The 16,456-nt window shown below is 35.1% G+C and overlaps 1 protein-coding gene across 5 annotated transcripts in view; it reads right to left on the bottom strand.

The window, feature by feature from the left end:
• Window positions 1-16,456, bottom strand: part of EML5 (EMAP like 5) — a 166,215-nt gene that overhangs the window by 61,285 nt on the left and 88,474 nt on the right. For all 5 annotated transcript variants that reach the window (XR_010941171.1, XM_067728372.1, XM_067728383.1 and 2 more), the window contains exons 15-21: window positions 15,667-15,772; window positions 14,165-14,258; window positions 13,076-13,176; window positions 8,300-8,502; window positions 7,190-7,301; window positions 5,982-6,109; window positions 1,506-1,647 (exon numbers count right to left, since the gene is read on the bottom strand). Coding sequence is in view for 4 of the 5 variants with exons in the window: in XM_067728372.1 (XP_067584473.1) it covers window positions 1,506-1,647; window positions 5,982-6,109; window positions 7,190-7,301; window positions 8,300-8,502; window positions 13,076-13,176; window positions 14,165-14,258; window positions 15,667-15,772 (886 nt within the window). In the remaining variant the exon portion in view is untranslated. The remainder of the gene's footprint in view (window positions 1-1,505; window positions 1,648-5,981; window positions 6,110-7,189; window positions 7,302-8,299; window positions 8,503-13,075; window positions 13,177-14,164; window positions 14,259-15,666; window positions 15,773-16,456) is intronic.

The following is a 16,456-nucleotide window of genomic DNA, read 5'->3' as shown; positions in this document are numbered from 1 at the left end:
TGAGAGGCCCGTGTACTGCCAAAAAAAAAAAAAAAAAAAAAAAAAAAAGTTCTTCTCACAATAAAAAAAAATTTGTAAGTATGTGTAGTCATGTTATTATGGTGATCATTTCACAGTATTTACAAATATTGGATCAATATGTTGTGCACCTGAAACTAATGTAAAGTTCTATGTCAATTATATTTCAATTTAAAAAAGGAAAGAAAATCTGATAGGTAATAAAAACAAGTGTGTTCCAAATCTGACTGGTCAGGACTTCCAATGGACTTGGGAAGGAAAGAATCTTTTGACACAGTGGTTTTCTGTGCACAAAGAGGTGTGACTGTGGTTTTGAAATCTTACTATAACCCTTCACACCGAAAGTTCATGTACACAACCACTGGTAATTCTCCCTAGTTTTTCAGAAAAAAACAAAAGAATACAACACACACACACACACACACACCAGAGAATGAAAATGCTGAACATCAATAACTCAAAAAAAAAAAAAAAGAAAAAAAAGGGAAGGACAGTGACTAGAGCTCTAGAGTTCCAGAGATTGTGATTAACTTCAGATTTTTAGTTAAGCATATATGTTAAATATTTAATAACAGCACTAGAAAAAGAGAATAGACTTCTATTGACTTAAAAGTCAATATAAGGAAGCAAAAATAAATCAACTGATTGAATTATAACATGTTACCTAACTTCAGCTTGGTCTTTACATTGCTAGCAATTCTTACTTTCATCTGCTTAAGCTATCACATTTCTTTCAGTCACAATTCCCAACTTTTTCAGCCAGAGCTCCTCCTACAATATCCTCATGCTATAAAATAATATTCCCTACCACTTTACTAAGAAATTTGAAGTGGGTGGGATAGGGAGGGTGGGAGGGAGGGAGACGCAAGAGGGAAGACATATGGGAACATGTGTTTATGTATGACTGATTCACTTTGTTATAAAGCAGAAACTAACACACCATTGTAAAGCAATTATACCCCAATAAAGATGTTAAAAAAAAAAAAAAAGAAATTTGAAGCTATTGTATATCCTCATCTGGCCTAAGTTAATAGTAACAGTCTTGCTCCAACAATTGAAGCTCTTGTCGCTCTATATTGATAGGGTAGCCTCATTTACCTCCTACAAATGTGTTCAGTTCTGTTTCATCCCAAAATATCCTCCTCTCAACTCTGCTACCCCTTTTTAAGTTAAGGCCTTCCTGATTTCTGATTCTGAATTATATATAATCCATAGTCATAAAGGGTAGAAAACTTAGCTTCTGTTTTCATCCTATATTCTTTTTTCCAAAATGATATTAAAAACTGACTCAGCGTAGGCATGATCATAGTAGGTCCCATAAAGCAAAGACCGGGTATAATTAATTTTCTTCATATACCATCATGAGCAAGTAGACACAGAATAAATATTTTAAGTCTTTTTTATATATTTACTATTGCTTTCTTACATTTGTGAGGGTTAAATAATTGTGACAATTTGATCTATGCTCAAGTCTGAGAGGCACTTACCTTTTTTAAGTTTCCGGACAGCCAACATACAATGACTAGGAGAGAGATCCCATATTCTTAAGGTCTTATCATCACTTACAGTAGCACAGATGGGCAGATAAGGATGTGTAGCCAAACCCCACACCTCTCCTTCCATGTGTCCCTGTAAATAAAACATAGTTAAGATCAATTTAACCTAAAGATACTTGTATTTAGAAGAAAACTGAAGACAACATTCAATAATATATAATAATGATAGGATAATGAATAATAGATAAATCTAATAAAACTTTTCTCTTTATCTTTGGAATACACCTTAAAATAACTTCGTAACAGTTTTATCTCCACAGTTACAATATAATCAAGTTGCTGCTGAAAATTAGCTTCAAAATCCTACAACATTTAATGTAGAGAAAATAGGAATTGGCTGCCCTGGAATGCTAATAATTGTCATACAGGAGGGACTTCCTGCATGACAAAGCAAGGGAGTACTGCAGACCTGTGCACCAGTGAAACTGGTAGAAATTATTAAAAAAAAAAATTAAGTCTCTGGAAATGGTTTCGAGGAAATAGAACAAATGAAGAAACATTTACTCAAGAAAATCTGCTAAAATTCAGTAAGAACAGTGAGTTTGCTGTATTTGAACCGAGACACCCCTTTTCTCCCTCTTCCCCACTCACTGACATGAAAACTCCATACCAGATTGATGTAACCAAGAACAAGGGTTGTCTCTCTCCCCAGCCACTAGGGGAGCTTTCTTCCCAGAAGGGGCAGGGGTCAGCATTTCTCATCCTCCCCCAGCTACCTGTTATTGAGGCTAAATTCTTGGTGATTGCTGCTGAGAGGTGGGAGCTCCCTCCTTCTATCCACCCCCTATTCTGAGATGGAGGCTCTATCTTAGGTGCAGTGGCCAGTAAGAATACTGGGGCCTCAATGTCAACTCAAGAAGACCTGAGGCTACTTGCTCCCTCCCCACCAACTGAGCACTGAGATCTAAAGCAACGGACACTCAGAAAAAGGAAGCATTCCACTGTTTTCACCCTCAACTACAGAGCCCTGGATCAGAAATTTTTCAGGGAGAGAGAGAGAAGCAAGCCATAAAACAGCTCCTAGCCTCTTTTCAAAGCAACTGACTTCATTTACTACAACGTGGAAAAGTTGAAGCCTAAAGGTGCTCTTGAAAACAATGGAGGTTGTTATGAAAGTTAATTGGGAGGCAACTGACAGACTCACTGGACGTGTCTAAAATGAAGGCCAGCTAGTCTGTCTAGGAAAAACAGGAAAATCTCATAGACAACAGGAAGAGACTGCTTGACTTCAGAACAAATCTCAAACAGTAACCTAGGGAACTGTCCCTTTTAAGAAGCCTGAATTTGATTGGTTTAGCCTGTAAAGGAATTTATTCTCCAGGAAAATGCTGGAAACAATAATCAGTGAGCAATTAATAGAGTTTAACAGCTGGATGTGGTTAGGGAAAGAGGCCATCAAAGAGGACAGAATACTTCCTAAATCATTTTATGGAGCCAATATTATCCTGATACCAAAACCAGACACATCACAAAAAACTACAGACCAATATCCCTTATAAACATGGATGCTAAAATCCTCAACAAAATACTAGCAAACTTATTCCAACAACATATAAAAAGAATTATATACCATGACCTAGTGGGATTAGTCCCAGGAATGAAAGGTTGGTTTAAAATCCCAAAATCAATTAATGCAATATACTAATTGCTTTTGACAAATGACACAATCTTTTTTTTTTTAACATCTTTACTGGAGTATAATTTCTTTAGGTTGTTGTGTTAGTTGCTGCTGTATAACAAAGTGAATCAGCTATACATATACATATATCCCCATATCTCCTCCCTCTTGCGTCTCCCTCCCACCCTCCTCATCCCAGCCCTCTAGGTGGACACAAAGCACCGAGCTGATCTCCCTGCGCTATGCGGCTGCTTCCCACTAGCTATCTATTTTATATTTGGTAGTGTATACACGTCCATGCCACTCTCTCACTTCGTACCAGCTTACCCTTCCCCGTCCCTGTGTCCTCAAGTCCATTCTCTATGTCTGCCTCTTTATTCCTGTCCTGTCTCTAGGTTCTTCAGAACCATTTTTTTTTTAGATTCCATATATATGTGACACAATCTTTTATGATAAAAATAAGCAACAAACTAGGAATAAAAGAGTAATTCCTCAACCTGATAAAGGGCAAAGATGAAAAATCCACAGTTACCATTATACTTAATGGTAAAAGACTGGATGCTTCCTCCCTAAAATCAGAAACAAGACAAGGATCTTTACTCTCATTACTTCTGTTCAACATAGTACTGGCAGTTCCAGGCAGCATAATTAGGTAAGAAAAGGAAATAACAGGCACCCAGATTGGAAAGGGAGAAGTAAAACTATCTCTATTTGCAGATGACATAATCTCTTACAGTATACAGAAAACCCTAAAAAATTCACCAAAAAACTATTAGAAGTAATATGAGGTAAGTTATTTTAACAAAATAACTACAAGACATGTACACTGAAAACTATAGAACATTGTTGAAAAAAGTTAAGGAAGATCTAAATAAATGGAGAGATCCATGTTCATGGATCAGAAGATTTAATATTGTTAAGAGGCGCTAGTCCCCAAACTGATCCACAGAATACTGCTGCTACAAACATTGTTGTACGTGGGTTTTTTTGGTATATACATGAATGCACTTCTACTGTGTACATACATTCCCGCACTTTTAATTACTAGTTTTATATTATCTTTATTTCTAGCACAGAGAGTTTCTCAAAAATTTCTTGACTATTTTTGAATAGTTTCTCTTCTAGATGATTAAACAAAATCTTTCCAGAATTTGTGAAAAATCTCATTAGGATATGGATTATGATCATACAGAATTTATTTACAGCTTTTATGCGTTTAGTACAATTTTATAGTTTTCTTAATACACGTCTTGCATATTTTTAGCCATCTTTATTTCTGGTTACTATATAGTTTTCTTTGTGAGTACCATTTTGTGTCATATGTGTTAGCTGATCATTGCGATATGTAGAAATACTACTGACTTTTACATGTTGACTTTGCATATATGCAATTTGTAGGACTCTTCAATTAGCTCTAATAATTTTTCAGTTTATTCTCTTGAATATTCAAGGCATAGGGTTATAATATCCGCAAATACTGATATCCATCCAGCGTCATCCATTTGCTTCCAACATGTACATCTTTAATTGTTTTCTGTTTTGTTTTGTTTTACTGGACTGGCTAAGACCTCACATACAATGTTGGACAGTAATGGTGAGACCTGGTATCCTGTCTTGTTCCTGACATTTAGGAGAGAGTAGATATGTGAAATCTTAAACTTTATAATAAATATTAAAAAAATAATGTCATTTATGACTTCTAAAAATCTCTTCTTACAATTATGAAATTGTATTTTTGAATAGGTCCATCTATGGATTCATCTGTAAAAGTGTATTTGCGTTTATATTTTCCAAGAGACCATAAATACATTAAACACCATGACTCTAACATCTTTTTACTTTAAAGGAACATCATGTGACTGAAATTAAAGAGTAAGACATGAAAGTTTGACAGTTAATTTAATATAAAATGTTTTTTTATTTGCTTACAAATTCTCCTTGTTACATCAGGATATTATGTTAACCTTAAAGCATGTGCAATGTTCTCATCTACATGTGCTCTTTGGTGTCTTAACAGGAGTGAAGTGGGGGGTTGGAGAAGAAATCAGTCTGTATTAAGAAAGAACATAATTCTTTTTCAGGGTAAAAGGCAAACCCAAAATGTGTTACTATACAGAGTTGCATGAGGACAATTTTTCATTAGAGTAAATACTACTTCACCTGCTGTGTTTTATAGTATCAAAAACCATAATATACATAGGAAATGTAAACCTGAAAAATTAATACAGCATTCCTGATGGAAATGTTAAGGATTAGCTGATCCTGCTGTTTTATGTTATATTTCTGCCACACAAAGTGTGTACTTCTGGATTTTCAAAATCACTAACATATTTTCACGGATAAATGTTTTCAGCAGTAAAATTTTAGCGTACATTCATTTATTACTTTTCTAAGTTAGAAACTTGAGAAAGAATGAACTAAACTGAAGAGTTTCATAGGAAAACAACTGCCTTAGGGTCAACAAATGTACTTCAAAGAAATAAAATTAAATATGAAATAAATGGACTGGGTTAAATTAATTACAACTCGCTTTTCTTTCCATTGGTTTCTTGCTTTGCAATAAGAAATTACTGAAAATATTGGCAATTATTCTACATGATAATGTGCATATTATTTACAGATACTACTCATTTAACTATGATTAAATTTATGTTTTGTAAATATTAACATTAACAAATATTTCCCTAAATAATTTAACATTATTTTTCACCACTGCCAACTTCTGGCTCTTATGTATTGAATCAACTGTATACAAAGGGAAAAGAAAGCATATTAACATTTAAAATTACCTGGACCAGAAGTGTTATTGGGCCACTTTTATCCACTTCTAGTATTTCACCATTCTTTGTACCAACTAAAAGATGACCATGTCCTAATGATATGGCACGTATAGATGGGTTATCTTCCAAGAGAAGACCTAAAATGTTAAACGGAGATGTTCTTCTAGGTATGAAGTTACTATAATACAAGGGTGTATATATTGCCAATGATGCTATTTTGACAATGCAAATCATGTTACACGGTTGCTTTCTCCTATATTTTAAGTATTCTAATAAATGTACCACATTTTCCCCAATCATTCAATTTACTAATCTCAAAAGTAAGTACCATTTATATGCTACAATTCCATGATTCTATATTATTCCAGATCCCCTACTACCAGTCTGACAGCTGTTTATTTTCCTTTTACATTTGCTCCTCATCCACCTCCTGACCCTCTTAGAGCATGTACAATATTCTGGTTAGTAATTTTAATTCAATTTGATTTAAGATTAATTCATTTATGTTTACTGTACCCTAGGCAGACTTCAGAGATATACTGGTAAACGTGATAGAGCCAAGCTTCTGCCCTCACAGAGCACACAAAGAGGAAAACAGACCTTGTGTGAGGAGCATATTGAAAATGGAACAAAAGGGAATTCAACCTTTTGTGAGGGGGAGAGGGGATGGGAGTGTAAGGAATCATTCTAGAAGAAACAGCGTTTGAGATCTGAAAAATGAGCATATGGTCAAGAAACTGGAGGAAGCAGGAGGGAGGAGAAAGGGAAAATTCTAGGCAAAAGTGACAGCATACAGGAAGGCCTGGAGGCCAGAGACAGAGTGCTGTAGTGCCTTAACGCACCATGAGAAAGGGTAAAGGAAGAAGGGCCTGCAAGGCTAGAGAGGGAGAGTCAACAAAACACTAAGATGAAACAAAAGGCCAAGTTTGAAAACAATACCCTGACTGGTGGAAAATGTGACACTCACATGGCGATTTTCTTTGAAAAATTAACATTGATAATCTTGTATTTGTTTATATATTACTATGCATATCACTGAAAATAGATTTTGAAAGGACAGCAATGATTCTGGCATCCAGTTAAGTCGCTTCTCTTACTGAACTCTGATGCCTGTCTAGTAAAGAAGGAAAAATATACCTTACGTGCTCCACCTCAGTGCCCACCATGTTAATAAGCAATTAATCTTTTTTCCTACAAATCTCAAAATCTCAAATCACCTTTAGATCCTGGGGCCAAAGCAGCTCTTTTTATAGCATAGGTCTTGAGACATCTTTCAAAGGAGTCATCCCAAAGAGCTACTACCCCATCTTTCCCTCCAGTTACGAATCCCTACAAAAGTAAAAGTTTTAAGTTAATGAAGATCTAAATATTTAAAAAATAATAACCTTCTTTTATATTGAAAAACTCTGGAGGAAAGAATATTTATAGCCAAAAGTTACAGCTTGTAAAAAAACAGAAATTAGCATAGAATCCATTATGTTTTTTTAAACACCAACATGGAATTTGCAAAAATATTTACCATGACACAAAACATTCTACTTTTAGAATAGGACTTTAAAAACACAGTTTGCAATTTAGAACCATAAAGTAGCTCTACCACTTTCAGCACCTTCTCCTGGAGGCTTCATAATCCCATCCTTTAAAAAGAGGGGATAATAATAATAGCTACGGGACTTCCCTGGTGGCTCAGTGGTTAAGAATCTGCCTGCCAATGCAAGCGACACGGGTTTGAGCCCTGGTCTGGGAAGATCCCACATGCTGCGGAGCAACTAAGCTCATGTGCCACAACTACTGAGCCTGTGCTCCAGAGCCCGTGAGCCACAACTACTGAGCCTGCATGCTGCAACTACTGAAGCCCACATGCCTAGAGCCTGTGCTCTGCAACAAGAGAAGCCACCGCAATAAGAAGCCTGCGCACTGCAACGAAGAGTAGCCCCCGCTCGCCACAACTAGAGAAAGCCCACACGCAGCAACGAAAACCCAACACAGCCAAAAATAAACAAATAAAACAAATAAATTTATTAAAAAATAATGACAGCTACCTCACAGGATATGGTGATAACATATAAAGTACCTAAACAATTTTTGACTCAGAATAAAAGATTAATAAATACTAAGTTAAACTTTTTTTTAATAACAGCAGACCTATTTCACTCTGGGTTCAGGAGTTTGAAAAGAGGAATAAAATACAGTCAGGAAGACTCTAGCTCACATATTATTATTGGGTAGCTCAGCTAAGTAGAAAGGTAGTGTCCCTGTACTTGTGAAAATGTTCTGCACTCCATGATCAAACTATGTTTAACTTAAAATTTATTTAGGTTACTTACTTTTTCCAATGCATGCATACTGAACACTGGTCCATCATGTGCTTTAACTGTCTTTACAAGAAAGATGTCTCTCCAGATACACACGTCTCCTGTGGATGTTCCAGAAAAAGCCATCTCTTCAGTCCATCCATATACTGCACACATCATTGTGTCATTTTTCCCTGGTGTGCCTACGTAGCCTTTTCTTCCAATCAATCCTCCCCCTGGTTCATAAAAAATATTGTGAAAGTACCACTCTCAAAACGTATAAAATTCAAAGCAATAAAATTTCTTTTCGGCTGTTTTTCTTGTTTAAAGAGAAAGACATGTAACAGTAAGGAGAGTTAAAAAGAAAAATAAAGGTCTCTCAATCAGTGACTTGGGCAACACCTTGCTTGGCTGCGGCAGGCATACCCACGGCTGCTTTCAGGTCATAGCTTTTTGGATAAACAAAAATATGTATTCAGTCAGTTTAAATCAGTCTTTTGATTAATTTTTTAAAAATTATATTATGACATATTTAATACAAAAAGTAAAAAAAATACAATAAGCTCTTCTATATCCATTATCAATTTACATAAAATTACTAAACAATCAAAACGTATGCCAATCCCATCTCCCTTCTTCACCCGCTACTATTCTGAATGTGATCTTGATTATTCTCACACATTCCCTTATACATATTTTACTACTCATTTTTGAATTCTTAGGTAACACGTCATTATTTTTCATGTTTAAAATTGTCTATAAATACATATCCTGTATGTATTCTTTTGCAACCTGCTTTTTTCACCAACAATTTGTTGTGGAGTTTTATACATGTTGATTTGTACCCCTAGAAAACTCATTTTCCTGACTATATAGCATTCCATTATATAAATACAACATTTTCCTATTAATGGGGACTTAATAAAATTGCTTCCAAGATTTTGCTATTGAAAACAATGCTGCTTTAAACACTGCTGCAAGGGCCTCTTCTATAAAAGTGCAAGAGATTCTCTAGGAATGCCTAGGAATGGTCATAGCGTATTTGCAAAAGGAACAGCATGTAGATGAGAGGTATCATCTCTATGACCAAATTGTCCTCCAAAGTCGATACACCAACATATACTCCCATTAATAGTGAAAGGAGTTCCTGTTGTTTCCTACCTTTCAGAACACTTGGTATTATCAGACTGGGGATGTGAAATATCAACTGAATTTTATTGTGGTTTTAATTTGCATTTCTCCAATTATTCATAAGCTTTATCATCTTTTCCTATTTTTATTGGTCATTCATTATCTCTTGATATCTTTTGCCCATTTTTCCAAATGAACTCATTCACTCATTCATTTATTCAAGAAATATATATAGATACCAGACACTATTTAAGGCAATGGGGGCAGAGCTATGAACAAAACAGACAAGACAACAAAATTCCCTGCTTTCATGGAGCTTCCTGGTGAGAGACAGTCAATAAATATGACAAATAAGTAAAATGTGCGGGATGTTAGATGATGACGGGTGCTATAGAGAAAATGTAAGCATAAAAGGGAGATAAGAAATGAGAGGGGTCCATTTTAAGAAGGGTGGTTAAGAAAGGCCTCATTGAGAAGGTGGTATCTTCATGAAGACCTGAAGGAGGTAGCAAGAGCAAGCCATGCAAAAAGAGCATTCAAGACAGAGGAATCAGCAAACGCAAAGGCCCCAAAGCAGGAACGTGACAAGAATCTTCAAGGAACAACTAGGGAGGCCAGTATGGAGTAGCAAAGAAAGTAAGGGAGGCAGTAATGGGAGATGGGGTCAGAGAGGTCAAAGGCAGCATTACAGACCATTGTAAGGATTTAACTTTTACTCTTTATGAGATGAAAAACATTTGGGTGGTGGAATGACAAGACTTGGCATATTATTTATTACCGGGTTCATTCTGATTTCTGGGTTGAGGGTAATTTGAATAGTGGCAAGGACGAAAAGAGTTAGAAGGCTATTTCAATCATCTGGGCAAATGCTAAGGGTGGCATGGGTCTGGTGATAACATAGAAGATGATGAAAAGTAGTCATATTCCAAATGTATTCAGAAGATTGTCTTTTCTTAACATAGCAGCCAGAGTTGTTAGTGCACTTGGAAGGGCAGTTAAGTCAAGTGGTGAAGGGGAAAAAACAGGTTAGACTTCTCTCAAAAGAAGGAGAAGATAACTCACAAATTTAAAGTGTAAACAACTGTGTGGATGTGTTTTAGTACATAGGTAAGAAGAGAAATTGATTAGCAAATGGAAGGTAGAGCTCAAAGAGTAGTTTTGTTTGGTTTTACTTACTTAAGATGGAGAAATAACACCACATTTATATACTGAAAGGAAAGAGTTGGTAGAGAGGGAAAACTGATAATGCAAGAGAGAAAGGGAAGAAGAGTTGGAATGATGCCCTTGAATAGCTGAGAAATGGGATCTAGCGCACAAGTGGAGGGGACTGGGTTTCACTAGAGCATAGATTATCCATCCAGAGCAGGGTCAGCAAACTATGGGCTGTAGGCCAAATCCTGCCATCACCTGTTTTTGTTCAGTGCCCACTGGAGCACAGCTGCAGTGGCTACGTCGGTTTTCTTCTCTGCTCCCAGAGCCTGCCTCCCTGACTTTTGGCTGCCAACTAGCAGCTGCCTAGGGCCCGAGCTGGTCACCATCCACAAGTTGAGGACTTTGCTATGGAAACTTCTGGGCACCCATCAGTGAAATCACAGTCCAGGAGTTGCCTTGCCTCTGGCCATCTGCCGAAGTTGAGAAGGTAGGGTTCTCCAGGAGGAGAAGACACACTAGAATCAGTGTGTCGCTAGGGCAGAGTGAAGCTGACTATGGTCTCCCCCGAGTCCAACCTGCAAGTCCTGTTCACTGCAGCAGGCTGATCTTGGAGGGAATGTCTCCAGTTAACGGCAACTGGGTGCAAACTGGGTACGGCAAGGCAGGAGTTCTCTCTCTTGTTCTCTAAGTATCTATATAATATTCTTGATTTTGTCTCTGTGTCTGGAAAGTCTAAAATATTTACTATTTGGCCATTTACAGAGTTTTTCACCTCTGGTTTAGATAATCATTATTGAGTTTTCTGATACACACAGCATAACATGTTTGTATTGTACAAGGTCATACCAGCCATGGAATAGAGTTCAAATTCCTTAGAGATTAATAATTCATAACTTGCAATTCTCAAAGGCTATATCTGGGATAGGAGGTAAGAAGCTCCCTTTTAGCCTTAGTCCTAAGTCATCTTTAACTTAGTTTACATAAAGCTATGCATTTAGAGGGCAGACAGATGGCATTTATTCAGATTAATAAAGTGGTTACTTATTTCCCAGTTGACTACTGAACTCTGGATCAGAACCTCAAAGTGAGGAATGCTGAAATGCACTAAAGTCTTAACATTTATCCTTTTATGGTTCAGTTTCAGGTCTACTTTATGTCAAATCAAAGTTAAAGAAAAAAGTTATTCAATTGCAAATCTTTTCACTTTAAGGCTATTTACTTTCTTTAAGTCTCTTATTTCAGACAAACTTATAGTTGTTTTTTTTCCCAAAACCTCAATAATAGCATTACTTGCTGGGTATTTGCAAGTCCAAGTGACTAAGATACTCAAAAGTTTCGTTTAAATGAATGGGAATGAAAATTACAAATGTGAAGATACTTCTTTTTACTTTGTAAATGTATATACACTATGATCTGATGAGTCTGTGATAAAGTATTAAAACAAGTCTGAAAATCGACTCATGTCCTATGTAGTTTACAATTTGAAAGTTAATTCAACTTGGGAAATATCTTCACTAAGCCTATTCTTTTCTAACCTATGTCTCACTTCTCTCTATAGCTATGTATTTTATCTGAAAGGTTTAAGTGTACTAAGACTTTGTCAAATTGCTGGAATTTATAAGTATCCTATTCGATTTGGAAAAGAGACTTTTTAATTTTAAAATATGAACTTCTACAGTCACTAATTTACTAAATGACTAAAGTAATATAACATTCCATTTCTATATCATTTTATAGCACATAAAGAATTTTGACACAATTTCTCACTTTTAGTTTAGACTAAAACACATGTCTTCAACAGAAGAACGAAGTCTGGACATCACTTGATTAATCTCATAAGTTAAATTCTTTTGCAAATATGAATGCTATATCAATGCAGCCAATAATGATAAAATAAATCTTAACTTTGTTTAAAATGTATCAAGACAACTGTGAATCAGTCTTTTAAAAAAATAAACTTTTCACTTTTGAGAATTTTAGATTTTCATAAAAGATGCAAAGATAACACAGAGTGTTCTCATATACTGCTCGCCCACCCAGTTTCCCATAACATTAACATCCTACAATACTACAGACTACTTGTCAAAACTAAAAAATAGACATATTTGATATATTACTATTAACTGAACTCCAAACTTCATTCAGATTTCATCTATTTTTCAACTAATGAAACTTCTGTTCCAGGATCCAATTTAGGATACCACATTGTACTTAACACCAAATCGCTTTTAAAAGTAATAGTAGTTCTACCAAATGTAAAATAGATAGCTAGTGGGAAGCAGCCGCATAGCACAGGGAGATCAGCTTGGTGCTTTGTGACCACCTAGAGGGGTGGGATAGGGAGGGTGGGAGGAAGACGCAAGAGGGAGGAGATATGGGGATATATGCATATGTATAGCTGATTCACTTTGTTATATAGCAGAAATTAACACACCATTGTAAAGCAATTATACTTCAATAAAGATGTCAAAAAAAAAAGTAATAGTTTCTTAAATTTCAAAGGAGCAAAAAGAAGCACTTCCTTACCTGCTCTTCGCCAAAATTTCATGTGTTTAATTCCAGCTGTAATTAATTTATCAGGCACGTACGGGTTCATCTTTACAACAAAAATCTTATCTTTACTTCCTCTGAAATAAATACCAAAATGTTTTAACTCTGAAGATAAATCTCTCCTGTAATAACCTTTTGCCTAATCCAAACCCTATCTTGATTACTCCATTACTAAATGCTTGGCCCACTTGTCTCTTAGGTTTAGGCTACGTAATCATGCATTTGTACATTTGTTATTTTGTTATTATTTTAATTTATTAACTCCTCTCAACAGAATCTTAAAAGATAGGAACCGTGAGAACTGAACTTCTTTTGGATAGTACCAACTATAGTACTGTACATAGAGAATGCCATTTGTGGCATGAATGAGTTAAAGAAAAAAAATTTTTTATGGTACTCTGTTACAGCTTAATATAGTCTTTCCAAATACAAAATCCTCTTAAACTATCTTTTATTTGGGTCCTGTCTATATACTCTGCAGAAACCATTTATCTATATTTTAAAGTGCTTTTATGTGTCACTTTAGGGAATAGGAAGTTAAAAAAATAGTCTCTGAAACTGTTGACTATTTCCTCCTTTAAAGCAATTGCTAATATTTTTTAGTATTATAGAAATAATAATGCTCACTGTAGAAAATTTAGAAAATGAAAACTATAACAGAGAAAATAAAAATAATCTATAATTTCTTTGTGATACATGTGTGTATGTATCTCCTTTCACTCAAATATATAAAATGAGTATTTTATCATGTTTTCAATGACTACAGAATAGCTTATCTTACAGTGGAATTCACTCTACCTATAAATGGAGATTTTTGATAATCACTACTTCGAATATCATATTACAGTTACATTAAAAAGTGTGTGCACAAGGGATAAACCTACAATGAATCATGAAATCATTTGTCTTTTTACCACAATTATACTATTTATTCAATGGTAATAAAGACGGCAACAATTTAAAAAGTTACGTTGGCTTGATTTCAAAACCGTTATAAGTAAAAAAAATTTTAAGTCCAAGGTAATTTCAGTATTTTGCCAATGTGATATCAAGTTTTTTCCCTACCTTGCTATCGAAAGTTTCTCTCCTTTTTTCCAGTCCCATAGCACAATAGTGTGGCTATCATCTATTCCAACTGAAGCCAAACGTTTCCCATCCGCTATGAAAATTAATCACAGAGATAGACTGATCATTAACATTCAGAAGATAAAAAACACTCAGTACATATTCTGATACCACAGCACTATATTTAAATTTTTATAAAATAAAATATTGTTAAATGTTAGGCATACATACAGCTATGAAACAAAAAGCAGAATTTATAAGGAAGGGGAAGAATAGTGTCTCAATGCATCTAAACCTATCTGCTGACTTCTTCCTCTGACTTCACTTACCTCATCTTCTACCAGCTTAAGACAGGGGAAAGGAGGAAGATAAGAAAAGTAGAAAAAAGATATTTAAAAGATGAGAAGGAAAGGGAAAACTAAGAAAGAAGGAAGGAAGAAGTGATATACGCCAATGAATTTCACCATAGGAACTCTACTGTGATATAAGAAGTCATAGGGATTACAAAAAGCGAATCAAATGCAAAAGACACAGGTTACAAATACATATTGCTGTTTAATATGACTGTTTGTAGTGAAGGTCAATTATTTTAGTTGTTACTACCATCAAGCAACAAGTAATGACTATTAGACAAGAGATTGCGCTAAGTCAGTCATGCTGGCAGGTGTGCATATGTTTATAGGTTGTAAAGGCAATCTATAATAAAACATTTGCCACTCTGCCACACTTTTTGCAAACCTCAACTAGTATGTTATCGCTACCAGTGGTATTTTTCTTGTTGACTCCTTTACCATTCAGTTTCTTCACCTTTGGCAGATTTTAATATGTGTATATACAATTCCCCCCACAAACTATAGCAATTCACTATCACTTCAGTCAGAGCAGCAGGAAGCACAAATTTACTGTTTCTTAATATAAAATTCTCTATTAATGGTATTTCCCCACTCTTCCCAATCCATACCCCAGCTTTCACTGTAGATCTATCTGTAGTTGTTAAACTTTTATATATGTAGCAAAGAGTTAACATGATCTGAAATTATTTTGATAAGACAGATTGGAATTGTCACTTCATAGAAATCTTATACAACAAATATATCAGTTCTCACCTCTTTCTTAGCTTTCACCCTAAACATTTTCAAAGTTTACTCTGTGGCTGCAAAACATTAAATGAGATCAGGGTTTGCCCAAGGTTGGAAATACATACCACTAGTGGTAACTGAGACGGTTTCAGAGGTTATGTAGACAAACATTTTTTATTTTAATAGAAACATCTTTATAACAATGGGTATTAAAATTACATTTCATTAAATTATTATTATAAAACAGCTAGCAAACCCACACTTTCAGAGCCTTGATTGGTTAGGACAACAGTATGCACATTTGATAAAAAATTGTGAAGGTTACTATTAAATGACAAGTTTAGGCAACACTAATTTAGACTAAAATGCCATGTATTGCCTCTGCATTTTGATCATTCTTACTGAGACAGAAAACTGCCTTACCTGAGAAATCAACAGCACAGACACCATATTGGTGGTAGCCCTTTAATATCGACAATGGTTTAATGGTCTCTGTGTCCCATATGTGAACTGAGGGATCCCTACCTACCTAAAATAGAAAGAATTATAAAAGTCATTTTATGCAATTAAATTGTTTATTTTCATATCTATAAAAGGAAAACAGGAGATTTAACAACCTTTGTCATATTTGCTATAAATATTTATCAAATAAAAAGTATAAAGCAGACTGTATACGTGATCAACATTTTTCCCTTACATTTGTTGAAAAGCTAATGAGACTAGGCTCAGTGTTTCAAGGAATGTTCTACAACTACGTAGCTCCTAAACCTTATCCTATACTTCATCAATAAAGATAATGCTTACCAAGCATCTATTATTGGCAGCATTACTATGCTAGGTACAATGAGCACTAAGACAATTAGACAAATTTTGCAAACTCATTGGGAAAACGAGATATTTTCCGTTAAAATATGAACATCTGGTAATACATGCTTAATGGGGATGAAAAGGTTGTAGAGAAAATCTTCATGGAAGAGATGCTACTTGACGTGGGCCTTCAAAGAGTGTAGGTCTTAGATAAAAAGAGAAGTAAGCAAGTATATTCTAGGCTAGGATAATAGTGTAAACAAAATACAGAGGGGTTAAAGCGCCAAGCAGGTTAACACAACTTAATTCTTTATTCCTTTAGACTCAAGTAATCACTTTCTTTATACAGATTAAGAGATATAATAACTTTGCTTATGAAAGCAACTCCTGAAATAACTAACATAGC

This window comes from Pseudorca crassidens, chromosome 1 (genome assembly GCF_039906515.1).
Source record: "Pseudorca crassidens isolate mPseCra1 chromosome 1, mPseCra1.hap1, whole genome shotgun sequence".
Taxonomy (NCBI): domain Eukaryota; kingdom Metazoa; phylum Chordata; class Mammalia; order Artiodactyla; family Delphinidae; genus Pseudorca; species Pseudorca crassidens.
Note: the sequence above shows the minus strand (reverse complement) of the source record. Positions and strands in the feature narration are given on the sequence as shown.